This window comes from Eschrichtius robustus, chromosome 13, assembly GCF_028021215.1.
Source record: "Eschrichtius robustus isolate mEscRob2 chromosome 13, mEscRob2.pri, whole genome shotgun sequence".
NCBI classification, from domain to species: domain Eukaryota; kingdom Metazoa; phylum Chordata; class Mammalia; order Artiodactyla; family Eschrichtiidae; genus Eschrichtius; species Eschrichtius robustus.
The window spans coordinates 91,720,998-91,744,580 of NC_090836.1; the positions used below are offsets into that span (position 1 = coordinate 91,720,998).

Here is a 23,583-nt window from a genome sequence, read left to right on the forward strand (position 1 = left end):
CAAAAACTAGGACTGTCTACTGGAGCACCCACATGTGGCCTCTCCACGTGGTTTGGCTTCCTCACAATATAGTGGCCTCAGGGTAGTCAAACTTTTTATATGGCAGCTCAGAGTACCAAACGTGAGTATTTCAGGGAGGAAAAAAAAGGCAAAACCTGCATCCCATTTATGACCTAACCTTGGAATGTCTGTCATATTCTATATTGGTCAAAACAGTCATAAGCCTATCCAAACTCGAGGTTGGGGGGTGGATAGAATTACACTCCATGTTTTGATGGGACAGCATCAAGAGCACATTGTGGAAGAACATGTCTGAAGGAAAGATGTTGTTGCAGCCGCTTCTGAAAAATAGAACCCGTCATACCACCTTTCAAAATGGGCCGAAAGCAAAGAAGCTACAGAGGAATCAGTTTAGAGGAACAGAGCCCTGGAAGAGCTGAACACAGTCCACAACCCTAAGGATTAGCAGTTCACACCTGAGAGGATCCCTTCTCAGGCTGGGCAAGTGCCAAGGGCATCCGTCTGAGTGTACAGAGTTGCCGGTGTCTAGTTGTAGTTCTGGCAGTCCCTAACTGTGTGTGATCTCACAGTAGTAAGGCTTTTCATCCCTGAACTTCCTCACCTTTAAAATGGAGGTAAGGCTTGATCATGTTTCACCAGTATTGTTGCAAGAACCAAGCAAAATATTGTATGTAAGAAAAATGTGTTGCGAAAGTGCCCACAAATTGACCCCACAGGTGGGCAGCCCACTTGGACAATGCATCTGGGGCAAACCACATGCTGTGGGTCCACCTTTGCCACCACTCTCTCTCCATAGCAGCCACCCTCCTGTTCTTGCTTGCCTGTCTCAGAGGTAGGAGAGAGAGATGGAAGCTCAGAGAGGGCAAATGACCTGGAAGGGTCACACAGCCAAGAAAAAGATCTAAACCTAGACCTTTATGCAATGCTAAGGCTTTCCATTCTAAAGTCTCCAGCCACTGACATTTTCTAGTAGGTGACTCTGACCTTAGCTGAGAAGCCTGACACAGATTATAGCCAGCATGTAGAGTCACACTGCCTGGGTTCATATCCTAGCTACCTAATAGCTGTGTGACCTTGGGAAAGATAATGTTTCCCCATATGTAAAATGGGAGTAAGACCTCCCACACAGGGTTAAGAAGTAACCAAGGTAATATAAGGCACTTAAAACGCTATCAAGCACTTTGCGTTTGCTACTGCTACAACCACTACTGTATACTCAGTATATAAGTAACATCCAAGAACGTAATGAAACATAAAGGGCGGAAGTATCTCCTTGAAATGATAAATTCATTTCGGGGGAATTCCCTAGTGGTCCTATGGTTAGGACTCAGCGCTTTCACTGCCAGAGCGGGTTCGATCCTCGGTTGGGGAACTAAGATCCCGCAAACCGCGCGGCTCGGCCAGAAAAGAAAAAAAGATAAATTCATTTTGGAGAAAGCTTAAAAAATAAACCTAAAACCTCTAGCATTTGTCAGCTTTTAGTCTATGGAGGCAAAATAAAGGTCGGTGGAAATTTGCCTCTGACCCCTACAGTTCCATTTTCACTTATTCAGTCATTGCTTCCACGAAGCCTGCAGTCACCGTCACAGGTGTCCTGTAGAGTCCATTCACATCATCCCACACAGCACAGTCCAGCCCACGTGGATTCCTCGCCCAGCTGCTTCACCTTCCAACCCTTTCTCCGCCCCTTTCCCGTTTAGGCGCCTTCGAATGACGTCAGAAGCGGGCGCCGACGTCACAGGAACCAGCGCCCCACGCCTGCGCTCTGCCGAGGCGCCTCCTGGAACCGGTCGGGGAGCGTGGGGACCGGAGCGCGGCGGGGCTTCGAGACCCGCTGGGGCCAAGTCTTTAGCTTGAGGCGTTGCTGCGCCGAGGACGATGAACCGCAGCCGCCAGGTGACGTGCGTGGCCTGGGTCCGCTGCGGCGTGGCCAAAGAGACGCCAGACAAGGTGAGGCCTGGTCGCTCCGAGGTAGGGGGAGCGGCCTCTTTGCAGCATCCTGAGTCAGCCCCACCTGGGGACCTGGACCCGGAACGCGCGGCCCTGGCGCGGCTGGTGGGACTGACGGGGTGAGGCCGGCTGTGGCCTGTTTGTCGTGACTACGGCCGCGGCTCCGAGGGTCTGGGACTCCTGGGCCTGGCATCGGGGGCCCCGCCTCCTCACGGTCCTTCCCCCAAGCCCAGCCCCACCCCCAATTCGCACACACGTGGACCTCACGGGCTGGAGGGGGGCGGGCTGTTGCTCGGAAGGGGGGCTCCCCCAGAGCCTTCCTGACGACACCACGTCGTCTCCCACCACCCCAGTGCGTTTCCAGGCATAACGGGAAGAGGGGGCACATATGTGAAACTCCACTTTCCACTCCTCCGCTCGGCGTTTAGAGGAATGAACTGGATGAAAGCTGTGGTGTAGAAAAGCTGGTGTGGAGACTACGGTGTCGTGAGACTGGGAGTTGAATTAGGAGTTTCTCGCAGTAGTCCAAGTGAGATGTTGATGTGGCAGTGGGGATGCGAGGTAAACGCGACACGTCATGAAGGGAAAGCCTACAGGAGTGAGAGACTGAGCCTGTAGTAGAGGAGAAGATTACTTAAGTTATTCAACAGATACTTACGAAGCGCTTTCTCTGTACTAGGCATTGTTCAGGGTCCTGGGATAGGCATGAACAAAACAGGAAAAGTCCCTGCCTTTATGGAGTTGATACGCGCATATATAATACTATGTCAGTGGGAATAAATGCTATGAAAGAAGCAGGGGCGGGGGAGTGTTTGTTTCAATGTTATTGAGCCAATTTCACCAGGGCACAGACTGTTTTATTCACCAGTTTCTCCAGTGTTTGGCTCACAGTAGGCATTCAGTGCGGCATATGTAGAATAGGAACAGGAAACCATCTCATATTAAAAATTATTGAAGGAGGTAAGAGTTGTTGTTTAAAAGGAACATACAGCCTTTCAAATACTTGAAGACAGTGATTTCCAAACGTGTCTACACATTGGAACCACTTGGGGAGCTTAAAAAAATACCATCTCCCAAGTGTTGTGATTTAATTAGCCTGGAGTAGAGCCTGAAATTGTTAAAAGATTCCCCCATGTGATTCTAATGTGCAGACAAATTTGGAACCATTGCTTGAAGAGTTTATAGGAAGAAGAGATTGAATTTATTCTACAAAGTCCCAGAAAGGAAAACTCAAATCAATAAGAGAAATTAGAAAAATAAGTATCTTTTGATTAAACTTAAGAACCTTTAGTTTCTGGAGCTAACAGTAGAATGTCATCACCCAAGAGGATTTCCATATTATTAAAGGCCTTTTAGTACAAACTGCGTGATTGTTTGATTCGTCATCTATCATCAGGTATCCCTACCATGGGCAGAACGCACAGTGACAAGGAGCTTACAGTTTAGCAGTGATAGGGGCGTTTTTAAAAGGTACTGAAGCATTGATTAGGTGAGGGAATGCCAGTTTTTAAGTAAAGAGAATGACTTCAGTTTTGAACAGTATGTCCAAGTGGAGAGTCTTATAGGCAATTGGAAAAATGGAACTACAGTATACAGGGCTAGAGAAGGGAAAGTTTGGAGTAATCTGTTCAGAGATGGTGGTTTTAGTCTTGAGAATGAATGAGATTTGCAAGGAAGTGACAGCGTAATGAGTGAATACTTGGCAGGGATACCAGGGGAAAGAGCAGAGGACCAAGGCAAGGGTGGTTTGTTTAGGAATATCCACAGGAAAAATGGGGAGAAGCGGCCAAGGAGTTGGGGTAATTGGAAATGAGATGGGGTTTCATAGAAGCCAGTTTATACAAGTCCGTCTTTTTTGAAAAAGACTGGAGAGGTAGACCGAACATGATTTTTTTTAACAGTTTTAGGTGAGAAGGATCTTAATTTGTAAGGACGTGTGAAAACTCCATTTGACTTTTGATGTCTTTTGAAGCTATGTTTTATATTAGTTTGTAAACTTCTTTTTAATTCAAAGGCTTATAATGATTTCCTTAAATATATCATAATGAAATGTTTGGTCTTTTATAGGTAGAGCTTAGTAAAGAAGAAGTGAAACGTCTCATTGCTGAAGCAAAGGAAAAATTACAGTAAGTTTTGGGATGTTGACGCCTGTAGTAAAGTCCAGATGAAATGTAAATCTTAAACGATGGCGACAAGGTGGTCTTGTTATTGAACGGTGCCTTTTCGGTGATCTTTTTACTTTTTATTTTCTCATTGGCATAGAGAAGAAGGTGGCAGTGATGAAGAGGAGACAGGCGATCCTTCAGAAGATGGCATGCAGAGTGCCCGTACCCAGGCCCGACCTCGGGAGCCCCTGGAGGATGGCGACCCAGAGGATGACAGGACGCTGGATGATGATGAGCTGGCCGAGTACGCCTTAGATAAATATGATGAGGAAGGTGACCCAGGTTAGAATTCACCCACTTCTACTGGTTTTTAATCACAAACTCAATGCGTTAGATCATGCTTCTAGTGTTCCACCAAAGCTTTACTCTGAGAATCTGTTGTCCTTTATGTCAGTCAAATAATCGGGCTCAAGGAAGACAGCATGTTTCCTAAACTGATTTAAAAAATCAGTTCAACCCTCTAAGATCTAAAAAACAAAAAAAATGTTTGTATTGTATGTTTTATTGCAAGTAGCGGTTATGATAATCTGTAATTCATTTTTCTTTACCTGCAATGAGAGGGGAATGATTAGCTCCATTTTACAGAAGAGAAAACAGGCTTACAGAGATGAAATAACTTTGCCAGTATCATGCAGCTGGTGATTAATGGAGCTGAGGTTTGAACATTCTCTGGCTCTAAAGCCTTCATGCTTTTCAGTGTACTTCAGTAGATGCAGGGGATAGTTTTTTCCATTGGACTCGGTTGTGGGCCCCTCTGGGTTGGCTTCCGTCCTACTAGGACAGAGTGCCATGGGAATACAGAGAAAGAAGAGCTAACCAGCCTGGAAAAAAGCCATTCAGACACTGCTCCCTAATACTCTCTATACCCTGCAGAGTATTGAGTCTGTCTTTCTCATCCAGTAGAAATTCCCATCTCTGTTGCCTGTCAGATGTTTAAGACGTATTAGCCCTGCCTCCTTAAAGTAGCTTCCCCTGAAAATTAAGAGTATCTTCCTTCTCCTGAGTTTTATGTTACTCGGGGTCTACTCTATGTCACCTTTGCGGACATGCCATAAAAGAATGCCATTTTGAGGTAAGTTTGGTGAAAAGGGCGTGTAGTATCCCCCCTTTCAGATTCATTAGGCAAGTTAGCATATCAGTGGTATGAGACATCTTGCAATAAAGAAACCCATTTAACTTTATGAGACTCATCATTTTTCAATTTTATTTGACCAGGCAACCCTAATTTATTGTGTTGATACCAGTGTTTTAGGGACCTATTTATTTCCAGGTCTGTGAGGCCACCTCTCTGTAGCACTTTTGAATAATGATTACAAGGAGCAAACTAGAGGATCTGAGTAGAGTTCTAATATTTTCTAAAAGGGAGTTTCTTGGTTTGATTTGATTCTTTTAATGGAAGATTGTGTATTCCAAGACTATCAGATGTGCATTCCAGCGCCAAATATAAATGGCTTTTAAACTCCTATTTATTATCATCCACTATTTCCTTTCCCAATTGTGGATGATCCAGTGTTAGTTATGAAATAGATGGTTGGATCTAAGTCTGAAGATGGGGTGCCTTAGGAAAAATGCTTTTGTCAAAATGACTGTTTTATTCATTTTGTTTTATGAATTCTTACAGATACTGAAACTCTTGGTGAATCTCTTTTGGGTCTTACAGTCTATGGGAGTAATGATCAAGATCCTTATGTTACTCTGAAAGATACGGTAAATATCTATATGGCTTTTCTAACTATGCTCCTTAAGTGTTTGAAAAACCTTCCCAAATATGTGATTCTAGTCAATGACTTTTTCTGTCTCCACTTAGGAGCAGTACGAACGTGAAGATTTCTTGATTAAGCCCAATGACAATCTCATAGTTTGTGGCAGAGCCGAACAGGACCAGTGCAATTTAGAGGTACATGGTAAGTGGGATACATCCCTTACTAAAAAGTTTTCTACTTAAGTGATACTAAAATAACCATCATAGTAACTATTATGGATTTCTAAGCACCAGATCCTTCTGTATTTCATTTAAGTTGGTTACCTAGTTAAATCAGACTTCCTGCTTATTGTGCCTGGGCATGTGTAGTCCGATGTGTTAGTTTGGTACTTGACTTTACTTATGGAAATAGGTCACCTGGAAGGTTCTAACTGGGTTTTTTTAATCTTTTGTTTAAACATTTTTGCCAGTTTTTAACTTTTTCCCCTCAATGGAGAAAACCTGGAAGTAAAACTATTTTAAAATGCAAGAAAAAATAATAATCTCATTACCCTGAGGTAACTTTTTACCCTGGCTCTTTACTCCAGTTTGCTTTCTGGCTGCTTTTTCTTTATGTGGCAAAGGTTACTCAATATAATTTATCCTGCTTTTTTTCAGAGTCATTTCAAATAGATCCCCTTTTGCAAAACATTTTATTCTTTTCATAAAAATTCAGCGTAAAGGCCCAGATTTTTCTTCAGAAACCAAAACATTTTGGTCACCTTTCTCAGGTGCAGAGAATGTTTGCACTAAAGCCAGAGGTGAATACAGTTGAACCTTGAACAACACGGGGTTGAACTGCGTAGATCCACTTATATGCAGACTTTTGTTAATAGTAAATACTACAGTACTACACGATGCGAGTTTGGTTGGGATACAGAGGGTGAACTGTAAGTTATACAGGGCTTTTCTACTGTGCAGAGGGTCAGCGTCCCTAACTTCTGCATTGTTCAAGGGTCAGCTGTACTTTGAATCGGAAGTAGGCAATGATTTGAGTTTTTCTTTTTTATTGGAATTCTTAAATCAGATATTTCTTAATGTTGATATTTATTAATTCAACAAACATTAATGACTATTTTCTTAAAATAGACCTTTAAGATGTCTGGAATATTCTGCCTCCATATTTTCCTTTTTTTTTGCCCCTTCCTCTGTGCACACGTCCTCGGACAGGTGCATTCATGCCCAGATACTCTCCTTCCCCAACACTCTGCTATTCATCTGTCTTAAAATTTTGAAGCTTTGAAGAGATTAATAGGCTAATGCCTTTTCTTATAGGAAACACAGTTACACAGTTTGAAAATTAAAACCCTTGGGTTTAATGTTTTACTCTTACTCCATTTTTTAGCTTGGATTTCTTCACAGTCTTTAAGACTGCCTGCAGGAAGCCTGTCAGTCAGGCCATTTTTATTCCATGGCCCATTGTGATCTATTTATAAAGTCAAAAAAGCTTTAAATAGCAAATACGTCAATATGAAGTTATTCTCCTAATTATCTTTGAACTACTTACATATTTCAAATGTAAACCATGTTGATGGAATTTTTAAAAGACCAATTCTAATTTCAAAAAATTGCAACTATTACGGTTTGTCATCGTTGATTTTTATGCATTCTTATTTGAGAATTTACTGTAGTCATTCCTTTGAATCTCGTGAGCATTAGACAGGAGCTGAGAAGTTGAAGTAAAGCAGTTGTATTCCTGCGTTGTTCTAGGTTAGGTCATTAACGATATATTTTATTTGGATTTGGTGTGAATCTCCAGATTACCTAGTGTATCTCTGTTCAAGAATAATTTCAAAATTGCACTCTAAATCAAATCTGAATAATAATCTGACATGGTTAAAAGAAGATTATTTTAAGGCGTCATCATCATTTTTATTTAAAATGTAAGCTGAGTACATTGACCATAGTTGAGGTTCTTGCAGGGCCACAGCCTAATCATTTTGAACACATTCTTATCATAAAGTGATGTGATAGAGCATTACATGGAATCTGCTGACCCCAAGATCTGTCCCAGATGCAGTGGTCTGAAGAATTTTTTTAAAATCCTTAGCTTATCTTAACATTGCTTCTTTCTAGTAAAAAACGTATTGGGGGAAATTTTTGACTACTTGGGTTCTATTTTTGTCAGTGTTTCATTATATAATTTTTAAAAGACTTCTTATTGATTTTAACAATAAATATTAAAGAAGCAATTTTTGACAGGCATTTAGACTTCTAAATATGAGTTATTTCTCTCCAGTGCTGATTTGTTCTTCTTTACTTACGGCCAGATAGACCTTTAAAAGATAAAATAATAATGAAGTATTTCTTATGGAGACCTCGTTTGTTTTCTGTAATTGGTGAACCAGAAGGTAGGACCATTTTAGCTGGGGAACATGCAGATGGAGTATTCAGGCAGAATCAATTCTCTGTCAGTGTTCCTGCTCCCCTTTGGGGCACACCAGGTGCTGGGAATATATTAGACATGAAAAATTTTTGCCTAGCAGTAAATACTTTGGAATGTCTTTAATGTCATAAAATATGTCTCACTTTAAGCAAGTGTCTCCCATAGGTTTAAAAGGGAGAATCTTTTCTTTTGAGTGGGATATGATTTCTTATTCTGATGTAATAAAGTCTCTTTTCCCAATCTTCTCAGTTTATAATCAAGAAGAAGATTCTTTTTATGTCCACCATGATATCCTGTTGTCTGCATACCCTTTGAGTGTGGAATGGCTGAATTTTGATCCTAGCCCAGATGATTCAACTGGTAATTAGAAAACTTGAGATTGCTCAATGGTTCTACTCCTATGTGTTTTTCCTAGCCACATAAGTTACCTATTTTGTATGAATGTTTTCATAATTATTGATGTTTTATGAAGTTATATAGTTCTCCAAACACAATCACTTGATTGTTTTGGGTCTGTGTGTCTCCAGACTTTGGACAGGCTAAGGAGGTTGCTGCTCCACTGTAGGCAGAAAGACAGGGTCTGGAAGCTTTGGGTCTGCAGAACTGTGTGAAGGTCTCCTGCGAACCCAAACCTGTAAACTGGCACGGTGTGTCTGATGTTACCAGCTAGAGTTTAGTGCATGACCCTTTTCAGAAAACATCAAGGTAAACCAAAATGAAGAAAGAATTGGGCTCTCGTGTTAGTCCCTTTGGCCATAGCTGCACAGTACTAGTTGCCCCTGCATACTTCTTAACAAGGATAAAAACTGTTAATACTCATACCTTACATCTTGTTTGCAAAGCTTGTTCACATTCATGATCTAATCAAATCCTCATCGTCACAACAGTCTACAAAGGTAGGAAGGGTTTTCTCATTACATAAGTGAGGACCCTGGGACAGGGAGACTGAGCCCTTGTTACTCAAATTGTGGTCTGAGGACCGGCAGCACAGCATTGCCATCACCTGGGAGCCAGTTAGAGATGCAGTTGTGGGGCCCCACCCAAGACCTCCTGAAACTGAATCTGCATTTTAACAGCATTCAGGTGGTGTACACACATATGAAAGTTTGAGAGAAACTGCTCTAAGCCACGACTCAGTTAATCGGAAGTGTAATGTATTTCATTAGGAGTTGTATTTTAAATCATGAGTATATCGTTTCCTCCTGTAGGAAATTACATTGCTGTGGGAAACATGACCCCCGTTATTGAAGTGTGGGACCTTGATATAGTGGACTCTTTGGAGCCAGTCTTTACACTTGGAAGTAAGCTATCAAAAAAGAAGAAAAAGAAAGGAAAGAAGGTAAACAAGCTAATAGATATTTAAACTCTGATGACAAACAGAGAGAGGTTTGTGGGGATGGGGGATGGGAACATGCACTTTTTCAATTAGACACTTTTGGTGAAATAGGACAGGTAATTATGAAGTTACTCTAGTTTCTAGTTTTGAAAAGCCCATCCAAAGAAAAATTGACTTCTGATTATATAAAACCTCCACTGGCACGTTATTCATCCTTACACAAAACAAATTACTCTTAAGGTTAATGATCTTCCTTCCTATAGAGTAGCTATTCACACTAATATGCTATTTTTGAACTTTTAAAATATTTATATTTAGCCTTGAGTTTGTTGAATTCTAAATATCCATATATTAATTCCTGTAGCTTTTAAAACTGTCAGGTTTTTGGTGGGGGAGAGATGGGTGGGGTGGGGATTGATTTGTAGAATTATAGCACCTAGATTAAGAACTACTATAGTTTCTTCCCTGTAAAGAACATTTATCACGTCTCTCAAGTAAGAGGAGGAAAAGGTGTTTCTTTCCCTAGATATTTGGGCAAGTTTACTTAAAATAAGGTTTAAAGAATCTTTCAAATTAATATACCAATTTTATTTGGGGGTGTACTTTAATACCAAAAGTAATTAAACAATTATTACAGAATTCCTCAGCAGATGGGCATACCGATGCTGTCCTTGACCTTTCTTGGAATAAGCTGATCAGGTAAAAAGAAATACCATTTGCAGGATAGTTAAAGACGGTAACCCTCGTGATTTTACCTCTTGTCTACACTTATCTCTGTACATTGTGAGTTTCGCATCTTTGTGTCCATGTTTTATTTTCTTTTCCTGCAGTACAAGCTGCTGGAAGGCAGGAGCTCTGCTGTCTGTATCCTTGCACCCCCCCCGCCCCCAGCATCACCTGCCAGCTCTTCACTTAGTAGATGCTCATTACATATTTGGGGACCAAGTGCCCTCCTCTCCAACACCACTGGGAAAAAACAGTATGTACTGCAGTGCCAGTGGTGCAGTAGAATTGTTTCTTCCAGGAAGACGTTTTTCTCACTTCATTTAGTTTTCACAGCATCTCATCCATGTGTTCTTTATATATATATATTTTTTAACTGTGGTAAAATATATGTAACATTACCATTTTAACCACGTTTAGGTGTACAGTTCATTGGACAACGTGCAAAACAGTTACCACCCTTCAATTCCAGAACCTTTTCATCTTCCAGAACTGAAACTATATGCCCATTAAACAATAACTCCCCCATTTCCTGCTCCCCCCAGGCCCTAGTAACTACCGTTCTACTTTCTGTCTCTATGAGTTGACTCCTCCAGGTACCTCTTTTTTTTTTTTTTTTTTTAACATCTTTATTGGAGTATAATTGCTTTACAATGGTGTGTTAGTTTCTGCTGTATAACAAAGTGAATCAGCTATACATATATCCCCATATCTCCTCCCTCTTGCGTCTCCCTCTTATAAGTGGAATCATAACAGTATTTGTCCTCTTGTGACTGGCTTACTTCACTTAGCAAAAGTTGTAGTATGTGGCAGTATTTCCTTTCTTTTTAAGGCTGAATAATATTCCATTGTACATATGTGCCATATTTTGTTTATCCATCTGTTGATGGACACCTGGGTTGCTTCCACCTCTTGGCTCTTGTGAATAATGCTGCTGTTATTGACACACATAAATAACATGGGTTTACGTGTATCTGTTAGAGTCCCTGCTTTCAGTTCTTTTGAATATATAGCCAAAAGTGGAATTGCTGGATCTAATGGTAGTTCTATGTTTACCTTTTTGAGGAACCACCATACTGTTTTCTACAGCAATTGCACCATTTACCTCCCCTCCAGCAGTGCACAAGGGTTCCAGTTTTTCCACATCCTCTCCATCACTTGATACCTTCTGTTTTTGTTATTGTTGTTTTCATAATAGCCATCCAAACAGGTGTGATGTGGTATCTCATTGCAGTTTTGATTTGCATTTCCCTAATGATTAGGGCTGTTGATCATCTTTTCCAATACTTATTGGCCATTTTTATATATTCTTTGGAGAAATGTCTATCCAAGTCTTTTTGTCCATTTTTTAATTGGGTTGTTTGGTTTTTTGTTGTTGTGTGAGTTCTTTATATATTCTGAATGTTAATCTCTTATGAGATTTATGATTTGCCAATATTTTCCCATCATTCGATTGGTTGCCTTTAACTCTATTGAAGTGTCCTTTGATGCACAGAAGTTTTTCATTTTGACGTAGTACAGTTCATTTTTACTTTAGTTGCCTGTGCTTTTAGTATTATAGCCAAGAAATCATTGCCAAATCCATTGTCATGAAGATTTTCCCCTAAAAGTTTTATAGTTTTAGCTCTTAAGTTTAACTCTTTCATCCATTTTGAGTTAATTTTTCTATACTGTGTAAGGTAAGGGTTCACCTTAATTCATTCAAGCATGTCATCCACATGTTTTTCATACTTATCCTTAAACAACAATTACTGCAAAGGGGCCATTTTCCTAATCGTGTAGTTGGTTTGAGGGGCTGCTAAGGCAAGGGAGGTAAGCATTAGGTTGGGTACAGCTTACTTAAGGGGGGTAAGAACAAACTGGATTACCCAGGGCAGTTTTTTTTAAAGCATTTCTATGACACTGGACACTTTATAATTGTGAGCATTCTAAGGAAGATCCCAGAGTGCTGGCTTACTGAAGGATATCCTATCTTCTAGTTTGTGTTCAGACCTCTTCAGAGTTACAACTATTTGGGGAAATGGACCTGAGAAAGTTGTTTAGGTTAGTATTTCCCAAACATAGCTGCAAATCAGAAACTTCTGGGTAGCCCTTTAAAGTACAAGTTCCTAGTCTCTAATCCCCCAAGATTGAGTCAGTCGTTCTGGAGCAGGCGCCCAAGAATCTGTTGGTGTTTTTGTTTTTATTTTCAAGGCTTCCCCAGATGAATCTCTTGCTGCTGGGCTACAGGCAGTTGTTCGGGTTTTGCTTGAATTGGCCCTGATCCTGACGAATGGGCAGATAAATAAGAGATCTAATCATGAGTGTACCATGCTTTTAGAAACCCAATTTTATTTATAAATTCTTATATAGCAACTGTTACTTTGAGCAACTGAAAGTTCTTTCTAATGGAACAACCTCTCATCAGTATTCCAACTGACTCATCAATTCCTTTCCCCAGCCACAATTCCCTAGTTCCATTTAGACCCTTATCAGCACCTGTACTCCCCTCCTTCCCCATCTGCACTCACATCTCTTTGACTTCAGTGCCACACATTTCTTTGCTCCTTTGCTCTCCTTTCTCAATCTTATTTTAGATCTTGGTTCTCCTTTCCCCTTTCTTTACTGAAAAGGTACAGTACGCTTTAAAATATGTCCCATACTCTGGTGCACAGAGTTTAGGATTATGGTGAGGAATAACATGTTGACCTTGTTACTGGTGGGGCCCTTGGTTTCCAGTAAAATCCTCCCAGGAAAAAAAATGCATGTTCTCTGGTAATTCATACTCTTGTTGGAGTGCTCTTCTTGCGGTTGTAGTGTTCAGAAGTTTTGTTTTTGTTTTTTTAGCCTCATACAATAAGAACTTTAATGAGGGAGGAATCTCAGATATTTTTGGAATGACTGGGATGAAAAATGTACTGTGGAATTTTAACTTTTTGCTATTGGGAGACATAGTATATAAATAAACTAGTTACTGGGAATTTAATATTTAATTTATAAAATGCTAAGGACTTAAAACATTGTGACCTGTATGTGGGACTTAATGGTAGAAAAAAGCTAGCATGACCTGAATATACATGATCCTCCTAAGAGACCTTGCATATATCACTGAAATGTGAGTTACAAAACTGAAAGTAGTTTGTATAATGGAAGTAATTTCCTGAGGAAATAATATCTGAAAACGAGTCCATCAGCATTTTATTTCAACAGTATATTGGTTTTCTGAACAAAAACATTACTATCACTAATGGCCTAATTTTGTGTTGAGCCATGTTAAAGCTCAGTGTTGAAGAATGAGCTTTCAATTTCAGGAGTATCTGTATTTTTAGGAGGCAGCTAACATTTATCAAGGGCCTGCTATGTCCCAGTTACTCAGCCAGGTTCTTGCATAGCAGCTCTTTGAGGCTGGTTGTTTCATTCTCATTGGCAGGCAAATGGCAGCACCAAGACTCCATTTCAGGTTTTCTGGGCCCTAAAGCCTGTGTTCTGCTGTAGAACTACATTATTAGCGCTTGATGCCTAAGAGGTAGACATATTGGGTTTTTTCTGTTAATAGCATTTAATGCTCTTTTTTAAGGAAGAAAAAAAAAACAGTTGAGATGTAATTCATACTATATGACCTAGCAAGTACACATTATAAAATCCACTCTTTTAAAGTATATAATTCAGTAGTTTTCAGTATGTTCACAAAGTTATGCCGCCACTGCCACTGTCTAATTCCATAACATTTTCATCAATCCAAAAACCATGCCATTAGCAGTCACTCCTCGTTCTCCTGTGCCTCCAGCCCCTGGTAGCTACTCATATGCTTTCTGTCTCTGTGGATTTGCCTTTTCTGGACATTTCCTAGAAATGGAATCATATAATACGTGGCCATATGTATCTGGCTTCTGTCACTTAGCATAATGTTTTCAAGGTCCATCCATGTTGCAGCGTATATATCAGTACATCATTTTCTATTGCTGAATAATATTCTCTTGTATGGATATACCACATTTTGCGTATCCATTCACCAGTTAATGGACATTTAGTTTGTTTTTGCCTATTATGAATAATGCTGCTGTGAACATTCATGAACAAGTTTTTGCATGGACATATGTTTTCATTTTCTTGGATACATACCTAAGAGTTTAATTGCTAGGTCATATGGTAGTGTCTCTACCATTTACATTCCCACCAGCAATGTAGGGGGGTTCCAGTTTCTCTACATCTTGCTAGCCCTTGTCTATCTTTGTCATTGTAGCCATCCTGTGAGTATGAGGTGGTATCCCGTTTTTTTGATTTTCACTTCCCTAATGACTAATGGTGTTGAGCATCTTATCAATGCTCATTGGCCACTTGTATATCTTCTTTGGAGAAATGTCTGTTCAGATCCTTTGCCCATCTTCTGATTGGGTTTGTCTTTTTATTATTTGGTTGAGAGTTTTTTATGTACTCCAGATACAAGCCCTTTATCACATATATGATTTACAAATATTTTCTCCTGTTCTGTGGGTTGTTTTTTCACTTTCTTGGTAGTCTTATTTGCAACACAAAAGTTTTTCATGCTGATGATATCCTGTTTATTTATTTCTTTTGTTGTTTTTGCTTTTAGTGTCATATCTAAGAAACCATTGCCTAACCCATTGTCATGAAGATTTATACCTGGGGTTTTTTGTTAGGTTTTTTTTTTTTTGAGCACTTTATAGTTTTAGCTGTTATGTTTAGTAGACCTGTGATCTATTTTGAATCACTTTTTGTGTATAGTGTGAGGTAGGGCTCTATCTTCATTTTTTTGCTGTAGAATATCCGGTTGACCCTGAGTCATTTGTTGAAGATACTGGTTTTTTCCCCATTGAACAAAGAATGTATACTCTTGGCACCCTTGTCAAAAACCAGTGAACATAAGAACATAAATTTGAGGGTTTAATTCTGGACTCTTCTATTCTGTATGTCTGTCCTATGCCAGTACCACATTGTTACGATTACTGTTGTTTTTCAGTCAGTATTGAAATCAGGAACTGTGAACTTTTCAACTTGCTCTCCTTTTTTCAAGATTATTTTGACTAGTCTGGGTCCCTTGCATTTCCGTATCAATTTTAAAACCAGCATTCAGTTTTCTGCAAAAGGGTCAGCTGGGATTGTGGTTGAATCTATAAATCAATCTGTAGTTGGCAATATTTCTTTTTTTTTTTTTTTTTTTAAAGGAGTTCCTTTTATTTATTTTTATTTATTTATTTATTTATTTATTTTTGGCTGTGTTGGGTCTTCATTTCTGTGCAAGGGCTTTCTCTAGTTGCGGCAAGCGGGGGCCACTCTTCATCGCGGTGCGTGGGCCTCTCACTGTCGCGGCCTCTCTTGTGGAGCACAAGCTCCAGACGTGCAGGCTCAGTAGTTGTGGCTCACGGGCCCAGTTGCTGTGCGGCATGTGGGATCTTCCCAGACCAGGGCTCGAACCCGTGTCCCCTGCATCGGCAGGCAGATTCTCAACCACTGCACCACCAGGGAAGCCCAATATTTCTGTCTTAATGTTAAGCCTTCCAGTCCGTGAACATGAGATGACTTTCCATTAATTTAGATACTCTTTAATTTCTTTCAACAATCTTTTATTGTTTTCAGTATATTAAAAATCTTGCTTTTCTTTTGTTAAATTTATTCCTAAGTATTCTTTTTGATGGTATTGTAAATGGAATTCTTACATGTAATCCTCTTGATTTTTAAAAGATTACCCGATTTGTTTCCTCCCTTTCTCAGAAATGTGCTGGCCAGTGCATCAGCTGATAACACTGTTATTCTGTGGGATATGTCTTTGGGGAAACCAGCAGCCAGCCTTGCCGTACATACAGACAAGGTATGGTGATTTAAGGATAAAAGGGATTCTAAAAAATCTGAGACATATATTGACTACAAATAATCCCAAACATTTATATATGGTTTTTTGTGAATTACAAGGTGCTTAGACATGCTATCTCACTGGCTCCTCACAGAGCCCTTTGTGATAGTTATAATTACCCACCTGAGAGATGCAAAAATGGGTGCAGAAAGGTGAAGTGACTAGGAACATTAGTGCTTTGCAGCATTTTTACAGAGGCTCCTAAAAAGGGATGAAGGGGTATCAGTCACCAAATGGGGTTAAAGAATTTAACAGATGTTACTACAGAACCCAGGGATCTAATGTGCTAATGTACATTGTGAAACTTCCGGAACGTGTGGAGTTGCCCAGTAAGTTTGACAGCTCCCCTTTTTTCTTCTGATTATACTTTAGCATTTGAGGGACATATGTATACTGCCAAGCACAATTTGGGAAATGCTGCATTGTGTCTTTTAAGTGTTAGCCTTTATTCGGAAGTACGTTTTGTCCTTTTGATTATGCAGTACATTTACATTTCTTTAAATAGTACTACATTTCAAAGGGAAAAATCTGTAGAAACTGCCAAATTGAGTCTCACCAAGTATAAGACAGTTTTACCAAACCAAAACAAACATTGATCTATTCATTTATGTTTCTTCCTTTTAGGTCCAGACTCTCCAGTTTCATCCATTTGAAGCACAGACTCTGATTTCTGGATCATATGATAAGTAAGAAAGCATTTCAGGAATTATTGCTGTCGTTTTTATCCTCTTGAACTAATTCAGAAAGTGTCACTTGATGCTCAGGTAGAATTTATCACGGAGGCTTCTGTGTGTTTAAATTTGTAGGAGTACTTATTTGTCCTTTCAATTTGATCCTTTCAATCTGCAAGGGAATATGGTTCTGTTATAATGTAGTTCCTAACTAGCAACTACTTTGATTTTTTTAGAGGGTGTATGAGTTAGACATTGCTGTGAAATAAGCCATCCCCAAATTCAGTGACTTAAAGCAGTGAACATTTATTTCTTACCCCCTGCAGGGTTGAGCTAATCAAGGCTAGATTCAACTGGTAGCTCTGCTAATCTTGGCTTGTTTAGGCTGGGCCCAGAGACCTGGCTCTCCTCCTCGTGTTTCACATCTTCCTGGGACCAGCGGGCTGGCCCACACGTGTTGCCATAGCAAGGTCAGGAGTACAAGCAGAGACACCAAGGCCTCTTAAGACCTGGGCTCAGGCCTAATACATGTCTGTCTTACTCTTGGCCAAAATAGACATCACATGGAGTGGGAAATGAACTCTGCCTTTAGGGGAGGAACTGTCAAATCACTGACAGAGGGCATGGATGTAGGGAGAGGTGAAGAATTGGGACCACTATGGTCAACCACAGGGGGGTTTCCAGTCATGTGTGCTTTTTACAGATTGGGTCTGAAGGTAGGAGAGGTAGCTAGTAGAAACAGAAACCAACTTGCAGTCTTTATTTTGATTCCTTACCCTTTTGAAGAGTCCTATATTTACATTTTTTAGTTGGGATTCATGCAAAAATTACAAAAGTCTATCAGTTCCCCCAACACAGTAGCCTGCTTGTAAAGAGTAAATGTGGCTGGGATATGAGTTATCTGGCTCTGAGCACTACTGGGGAAGGGGAAATTGTCCTGTTCTTTTGGAAATAGGATTCATCTTGGAAGTAGAGGATTCAGTCTGGGGGAGGTCAAGGCCACTGTGACATCCGGAGCTACCAGTGTCTTCAAGTGACAGGACCAGAGTCCACCAATTAGTAAAAATCAACTCTTCTACTTTTAGATGAGTTGATTTTTCTACTTAAAATAGGCTTTAAATAATTGGATCTTGATTTCATGGTGTTGTTTTATTACCATTTCGTTAAAAATAAACTAAAACAGATAGGAAAATTGAACTCTTAAAACCCTAACTTTGCCTGAACACGTCCAGGTCGGTGGCTTTGTATGACTGCCGAAGTCCAGAGGAAAGCCATCGAATGTGGCGATTCAGTGGGCAGATTGAGAGAGTGACTTGGAATCACTTTTCACCTTGTCATTTTTTGGTAAGAGTGTGCATATTACTGTTCATTTATCAGGTTATTAATGACTTCTTTTCTTCCATTGTAGGGAGAATCTCTGAAAAGCTTTTCCTGTATTAACAGCGTGAAGTATTTGGGTTTGGGTTTTCTTTAAAAAAAAAAAAAAAAGATATTTTTAATAACAATGGATTTGCCACAAAAAAACAGTAAACATGTAAATGATTTCGCTAATTTCCAGTCATTCCAAAGTGTGTCACATTTTATTAGTTGTAATTAGTTGATCATTTTAAAATTACTTTGAAATACTAAGCATGACTAATATTCTTTTTATGTTTTTTAATGGTTAAAGCAGTCCAAAAAAATATTCCTTTATTTATATATTAGTACTTAAATGGAGCTCCAGTGATGCAAATGCTACCCTATTTAATTAATATAGCACTTAAGATACCACCATCTCCCAGATAGAAGGTTTACGATCATTTTGTAAATACCCTTAATATCTGTAGGATAACAGTTTTCCATGTAGGATCCAAAGATGCCACTGACATTTCAATCCATGGAAAAATAAAATCCCAGCTTTTATCCAGAAGGGAAGATTGATTAGAGAAATTGTGATACATCCATATATTGCCTAATTTTCCTAAAGCAAATATGTAGTGCTTTGTAAATGAGGAAAAGAATTCTTTAAAAAACAGCTTTCTTAAAATATGTGAACGATTTTAATAAGTTTCCTGCACTTGTGGGAACATTTAATCTCCTCTGCGCGGAGCTGCATGCAGTTCCCAGCTGAGCTCCCTTAAGCCAGATGTCATCTTACAGTTACCAGGAGTGAAGTCCCAGTTATATTTGAATGTTGTACTGTACTTTGGATCTCGGCAGGCAGGCACACATATTTCCTGAGGTTATTTGCTAACAAATGGTTATCAGTACTAAAATCACAAATATTTAGGAAAATGGAAAGTAATCAAAATAAAATGGTTTACCTCTTTCCCTCCAGTCTCAAAGGGATGGGATCTCCCTCTTCTTCTGTTTTTATGCCCATCCGCAGCTCCACCTTCAAGACTGCATCAGTTGTCCTTTTTTCCCCTCCCTTTTTCCTGTCCTGGCTGTTGCCTTTGGCCTGTATATAGGCTCAAGTTTCTGTCTCCCGTCCTTGACTAGGTCTCTTAATTCCTTCAAAATTTTTTCTTCCTTTCTTGAAAGTGGAACTGTAATCTGCCTTTCAGTCCTTATCTGATTAAATCTCTTTGCCAAAATATTGACAGCATTGTCACTCCTTTCTTTAGAACCCCTCTTTCCTTGGCTTCTTTAACATTCTTTATTACTCCCTCCTCCCTCTTTGATTCTTAACTTGTGTGAGCTCCTCGACAGCCTCTACCTTAAGTGGCTGTGCTCTCCAGGTCTCTGTCCTCAACACAGTGCTCTTAATTATACACTCCTGGGGTGTATCCCCTCTCTTCTCAACGGATGTAACTTCTACCTCTGTGCTTCCATATCTCTGCAGCCTGTATCACTACCACAGCTTCACACTCATATCCAACTGCCTAATAGACATGTCAGCTAAACTAGCCCTTGTAAGAACCAACTCGACTTACCCACAAGTAAATTCTTTATGTCCATGTTAATTTGTAATTAGCTCTTCAGGTAAGTCAGGTACATAGCTGATTTTCACAATGATATATACGATTTACCCATTGCTAAATTTTATTGTCATGTAACATTACCTTGCCCATCTTTTACTCTTTCCAGGCCAGTACAGATGACGGCTTTGTATATAATTTGGATGCACGTTCAGATAAGCCAATTTTTACACTTAATGCACACAATGATGAAATTTCTGGTGAGCAAGAATACTGTTTCTTTCATCTCTATTAACCTATGATGAAGTAAATTTATTTCAAAGTGAGAGTCTCTGAACTAATCTTCCTCTAGGTCTTGATCTAAGCAGTCAAATCAAGGGCTGTCTTGTGACTGCATCAGCGGACAAGTATGTGAAGATCTGGGACATATTAGGAGATAGGCCAAGCCTAGTTCACTCTAGGGACATGAAAATGGTAAGAATATCCCTGAGCATCTTGGTTTTTTTCTGTTTCTGATCTGTTGTTTGTCTTTCTCTAGGAATCATTGCACTAAAGAATATGGATTTGTTGGGAGGTTAATTTGGGGCTTAGTCAAATTTGTGGAAGTTTTGTAACTTAGGACAGTTTGGGGAGAAATCCATGACTAGCTGGTTCCTTTTCCAGCTCACGTGATTAACAGTTGCTGGGGAAGACAAGGATGATGAGGGGGTGGTGTTCAAGGACACAAGTGGAATGGCCACATTTTTTTTTTTAACTTTATTTTATATTGGAGTACATTTGAGTAACAATGTTAGTTTCAGGTATACAGTAAAGTGATTCAGTTATACATACACATGTATCTATCTGTTCTTTTTCAAATTCTTTTCCCATTTAGGTTGTTACATAATACTGAGCAGAGTTCCCTGTGCTATACAGTAGGTTCTTGTTGGTTATCCATATTAAATATTAGCACTGTGTACATGTCAACCCAAATTCCCTAACTATCCCTCCCCTACCTTCCCCCCAGGTAACCATAAGTTCCACAATTTTTTAACCTTAAAATCAGGACCATCCCAGGAAATCTTGAACCTTTATAGGGCACCATAGTTGTTGAGGTCAGTTTATCACCTACTTCTTTGTATAACTAGTTCTTACTACACTGAAATTGATTACTACATAGTAGCAAGAGTTTTAGAAATAACTGGAATTCAATAATTCATTCATCAAATATTTATTGAGCATATACTGTATGCTAGGCACTAAATTATAAAAATTAAATTGCAGACATAGAACACTGCACACAGCTGTTTAAAATTGTATATATGTATGTATGTATATAAATATTTGTGGAAAGGCAGGTTACAGAGCAGTTTTTATAGCATCATTCCATGCATATATTTAAATACTTAAGTCTTTGAATGCTTATATTTAAATCTAGAAGACCCTGTCCCAAAACATGAACAGCTGGTTATCTCAGAGTGATTTTTATACTTTTTTACATTTTCTATGATGCATGTGTGTTATCTAGTAATAAAGTAAAAAACAAAAAACACAAAAAATTTTAAATGATTGAATAATGACATCTGGTATCAGCATCATTACTTAAAAAGGAGAATTAAAGTTTCTGGGAATACTTAGCAGATTAGCTTAATTAGGAAATCCCTATTAGAATGATAATGGAGATGAGAGACCTGAGTGGTCAGAGCATACACCTGTCCTCACAGAATGTCCATCGTGCTGAACTTGTCCAGCTTTGTATTGTAGAGATAGTCCTTCCAACTTGACTGTGAACTATCTTTGCAAGCGCCTTGAAAGAGATTCTGGTGAGTTGGTTTTGAGTAACCATTCCAATCAATCATAGGTTCTTGTAGACAGGAGTAGGGATTGAGATTAGAGCTTTCTGGAAAGACTGAAATCACTGACTGACTTTGTATTCTCTTCTCAGGGAGTTCTCTTCTGTTCTTCCTGTTGCCCTGATTTGCCATTTATTTATGCTTTTGGAGGTCAGAAAGAAGGGCTTCGGGTCTGGGATATAAGCACAATCTCTTCAGGTAAGAATCTTAATTTCCTGCTTTTTCTGGATGAGTTCTCTAAGAGCTAAAGTAGAATGTGTGGCTTGAATACATTAAGGAGATAACGAAGGTGGATCCAGTGTTCATCCTCTAGTACAATCTGCTTAGGAAACAGACAAGATCAAATTGTAATTTGGAAATGTTCATGTTTGCAAATACGTTTGTCTTCACACTTTAAATGTGGATAATTTTTAAATATCTTTATGACAAAATTTGAATTTTAAAAACGAAAGATTTTATTGGAAAACTGGAAGGATATATAGTGTGGTCTCAAAGAATGGCCCTCCTCTTCCCACTGTGAATAAATTTGCCTTTTTTCAACTACTTCCTAGAAAATCCAGCTTTCCTGAAGGGGCCACTCTGTTCCCTTCTATTAGTTCCTGAATCTTCCCTCCACTGGGGTCCTAAATCAGTTCTATTCTGATCATGATACAGAGAAAGATGAAGGTAGGAAACAATCAGAAGTACAATAAGGGAAGGATAGAGTCACTGTTATGAGGGCTTGGACATTTGTTATCAAGGTGGATTTGATAAATCCAGGACAAGGCAAAGAAAGTAAAGTATTAAAAAAAGGAGGACCAATTTAAAACATAGTTAAAACCTCATTCAGAACATTATCTTGGACTTTTGAGTTGGTTACTTTCCTGTTTATAAAGTGCTAAATACATATTTTTCAAAACAAAATCTCCACCACAGGGTAGAGAACCTCATTGCTCATGTCTACATTTTAGTCTCTTTTTATATTATAGGTTCTTAGTTTTCTGATCTGGTAGCTTCTTAACAACCATTTATTTATGTTTTAGTAAATGAAGCATTTGGAAGACGAGAGAGGCTTGTTCTCGGCAATACAAGAAATTCATCTATTAGTGGCCCTTTTGGGAGCAGGAGCTCAGAAACACCAATGGAGTCTTAATGAAGATCATACAATTTCCTGTTTTATTTACCCTAACTCAGTTTTTAAAAGCTGGCCTAAAGATGTTCCCTGCTGCAGCCATCAAAATGACTGAAACAAAATTGCCTGACAGACATTCCTCTCTGCAGCTATGGTGGCAGCACAAACAGGGCTGGTCTTTGTGCTAACCTTTCAAGCATGCAGTATATAGGGCTCCACTTGCATTTCTTGAAAGGGATAATAAAAAAAGGTTTTTTAAAAATAATTCCTTAAGTATGCCATCTGTCACAGACGTAGTCTAGGTTTGTAAAATAAGTAGTACTTACCTCATAGAATTTTAAAAGAGGAAATCCTCTAATCTTAAAAGATGGGTAAACCCAGGCCTGGAAAAGTGGTAATTAGGCCAAGATTGGACAGTAGACCATGAGCAGAGGCAGGTCCCTCTGGGACTACACTTTCCTGACCAGCTGTTCTCCAATTAATGCTCATGACTTAGAAGTGTTCTTAGTGCTACTCTTTCAAAAGTGGCATGCCTTTTTTGTCCATAGCATAGTATTCAGTGTTACCAAACAAAAGAGGCATTACATAATGATAGTCCAACAAGAGGATATAACATTTGTAAATAAGTATTTAGGTAACCTTATGTTGCGTGAATAAATAAAGCAAATGGTAAAAGAGCTAAAAGGAGAAGTAGTAATACAATTACTAGTAGGAGACTTTAGTACCCTACTTTCACCAATGGGTAGCTCATTCAGACAGAAAATAAGGAAACATCGGCCTTAAATGAAACATTAGACCAGATGGACTCAGCAGACAACATATACAGACTGTTCCACCCAAAGCAAGAGAATGAATACACATTCTTCTCAAGCACACATGGAATATTCTCCAGTATA

The 23,583-nt window shown here is 39.2% G+C and overlaps 2 protein-coding genes across 2 annotated transcripts in view; one reads left to right on the forward strand and one right to left on the reverse strand.

The window, feature by feature from the left end:
• Positions 1-1,765: 1,765 nt before the first annotated feature.
• Positions 1,766-22,952, forward strand: PWP1 (PWP1 homolog, endonuclein). Its single transcript, XM_068561811.1, has 15 exons — positions 1,766-1,971; positions 4,039-4,097; positions 4,234-4,418; positions 5,758-5,843; positions 5,944-6,040; positions 8,513-8,623; positions 9,472-9,602; positions 10,237-10,298; positions 16,035-16,131; positions 16,798-16,859; positions 18,077-18,188; positions 19,914-20,004; positions 20,097-20,218; positions 21,669-21,774; positions 22,599-22,952. The coding sequence occupies exons 1-15, from the start codon at positions 1,900-1,902 to the stop codon at positions 22,706-22,708; spliced, it is 1,503 nt and encodes a 500-aa protein (XP_068417912.1). The 5' UTR covers positions 1,766-1,899; the 3' UTR covers positions 22,709-22,952.
• PRDM4 (PR/SET domain 4) overlaps positions 21,332-23,583 on the reverse strand; it is a 45,067-nt gene continuing 42,815 nt past the window's right edge. The window contains exon 12 of the mRNA XM_068561809.1: positions 21,332-21,895. Within this exon, the coding sequence (XP_068417910.1) occupies positions 21,886-21,895 (10 nt within the window). The 3' untranslated portion in view covers positions 21,332-21,885. The remainder of the gene's footprint in view (positions 21,896-23,583) is intronic.

Excerpts from the sequence above, each read along its gene's own strand:
- PWP1 (XM_068561811.1), top strand. The coding sequence starts at position 1,900 with ATGAACCGCAGCCGCCAGGTGACGTGCGTGGCCTGGGTCCGCTGCGGC. Across the intron at positions 10,299-16,034 it reads TCTTGGAATAAGCTGATCAG|AAATGTGCTGGCCAGTGCAT; the intron begins GTAAAAAGAAAT and ends TCCCTTTCTCAG. Across the intron at positions 16,860-18,076 it reads ATTTCTGGATCATATGATAA|GTCGGTGGCTTTGTATGACT; the intron begins GTAAGAAAGCAT and ends GAACACGTCCAG.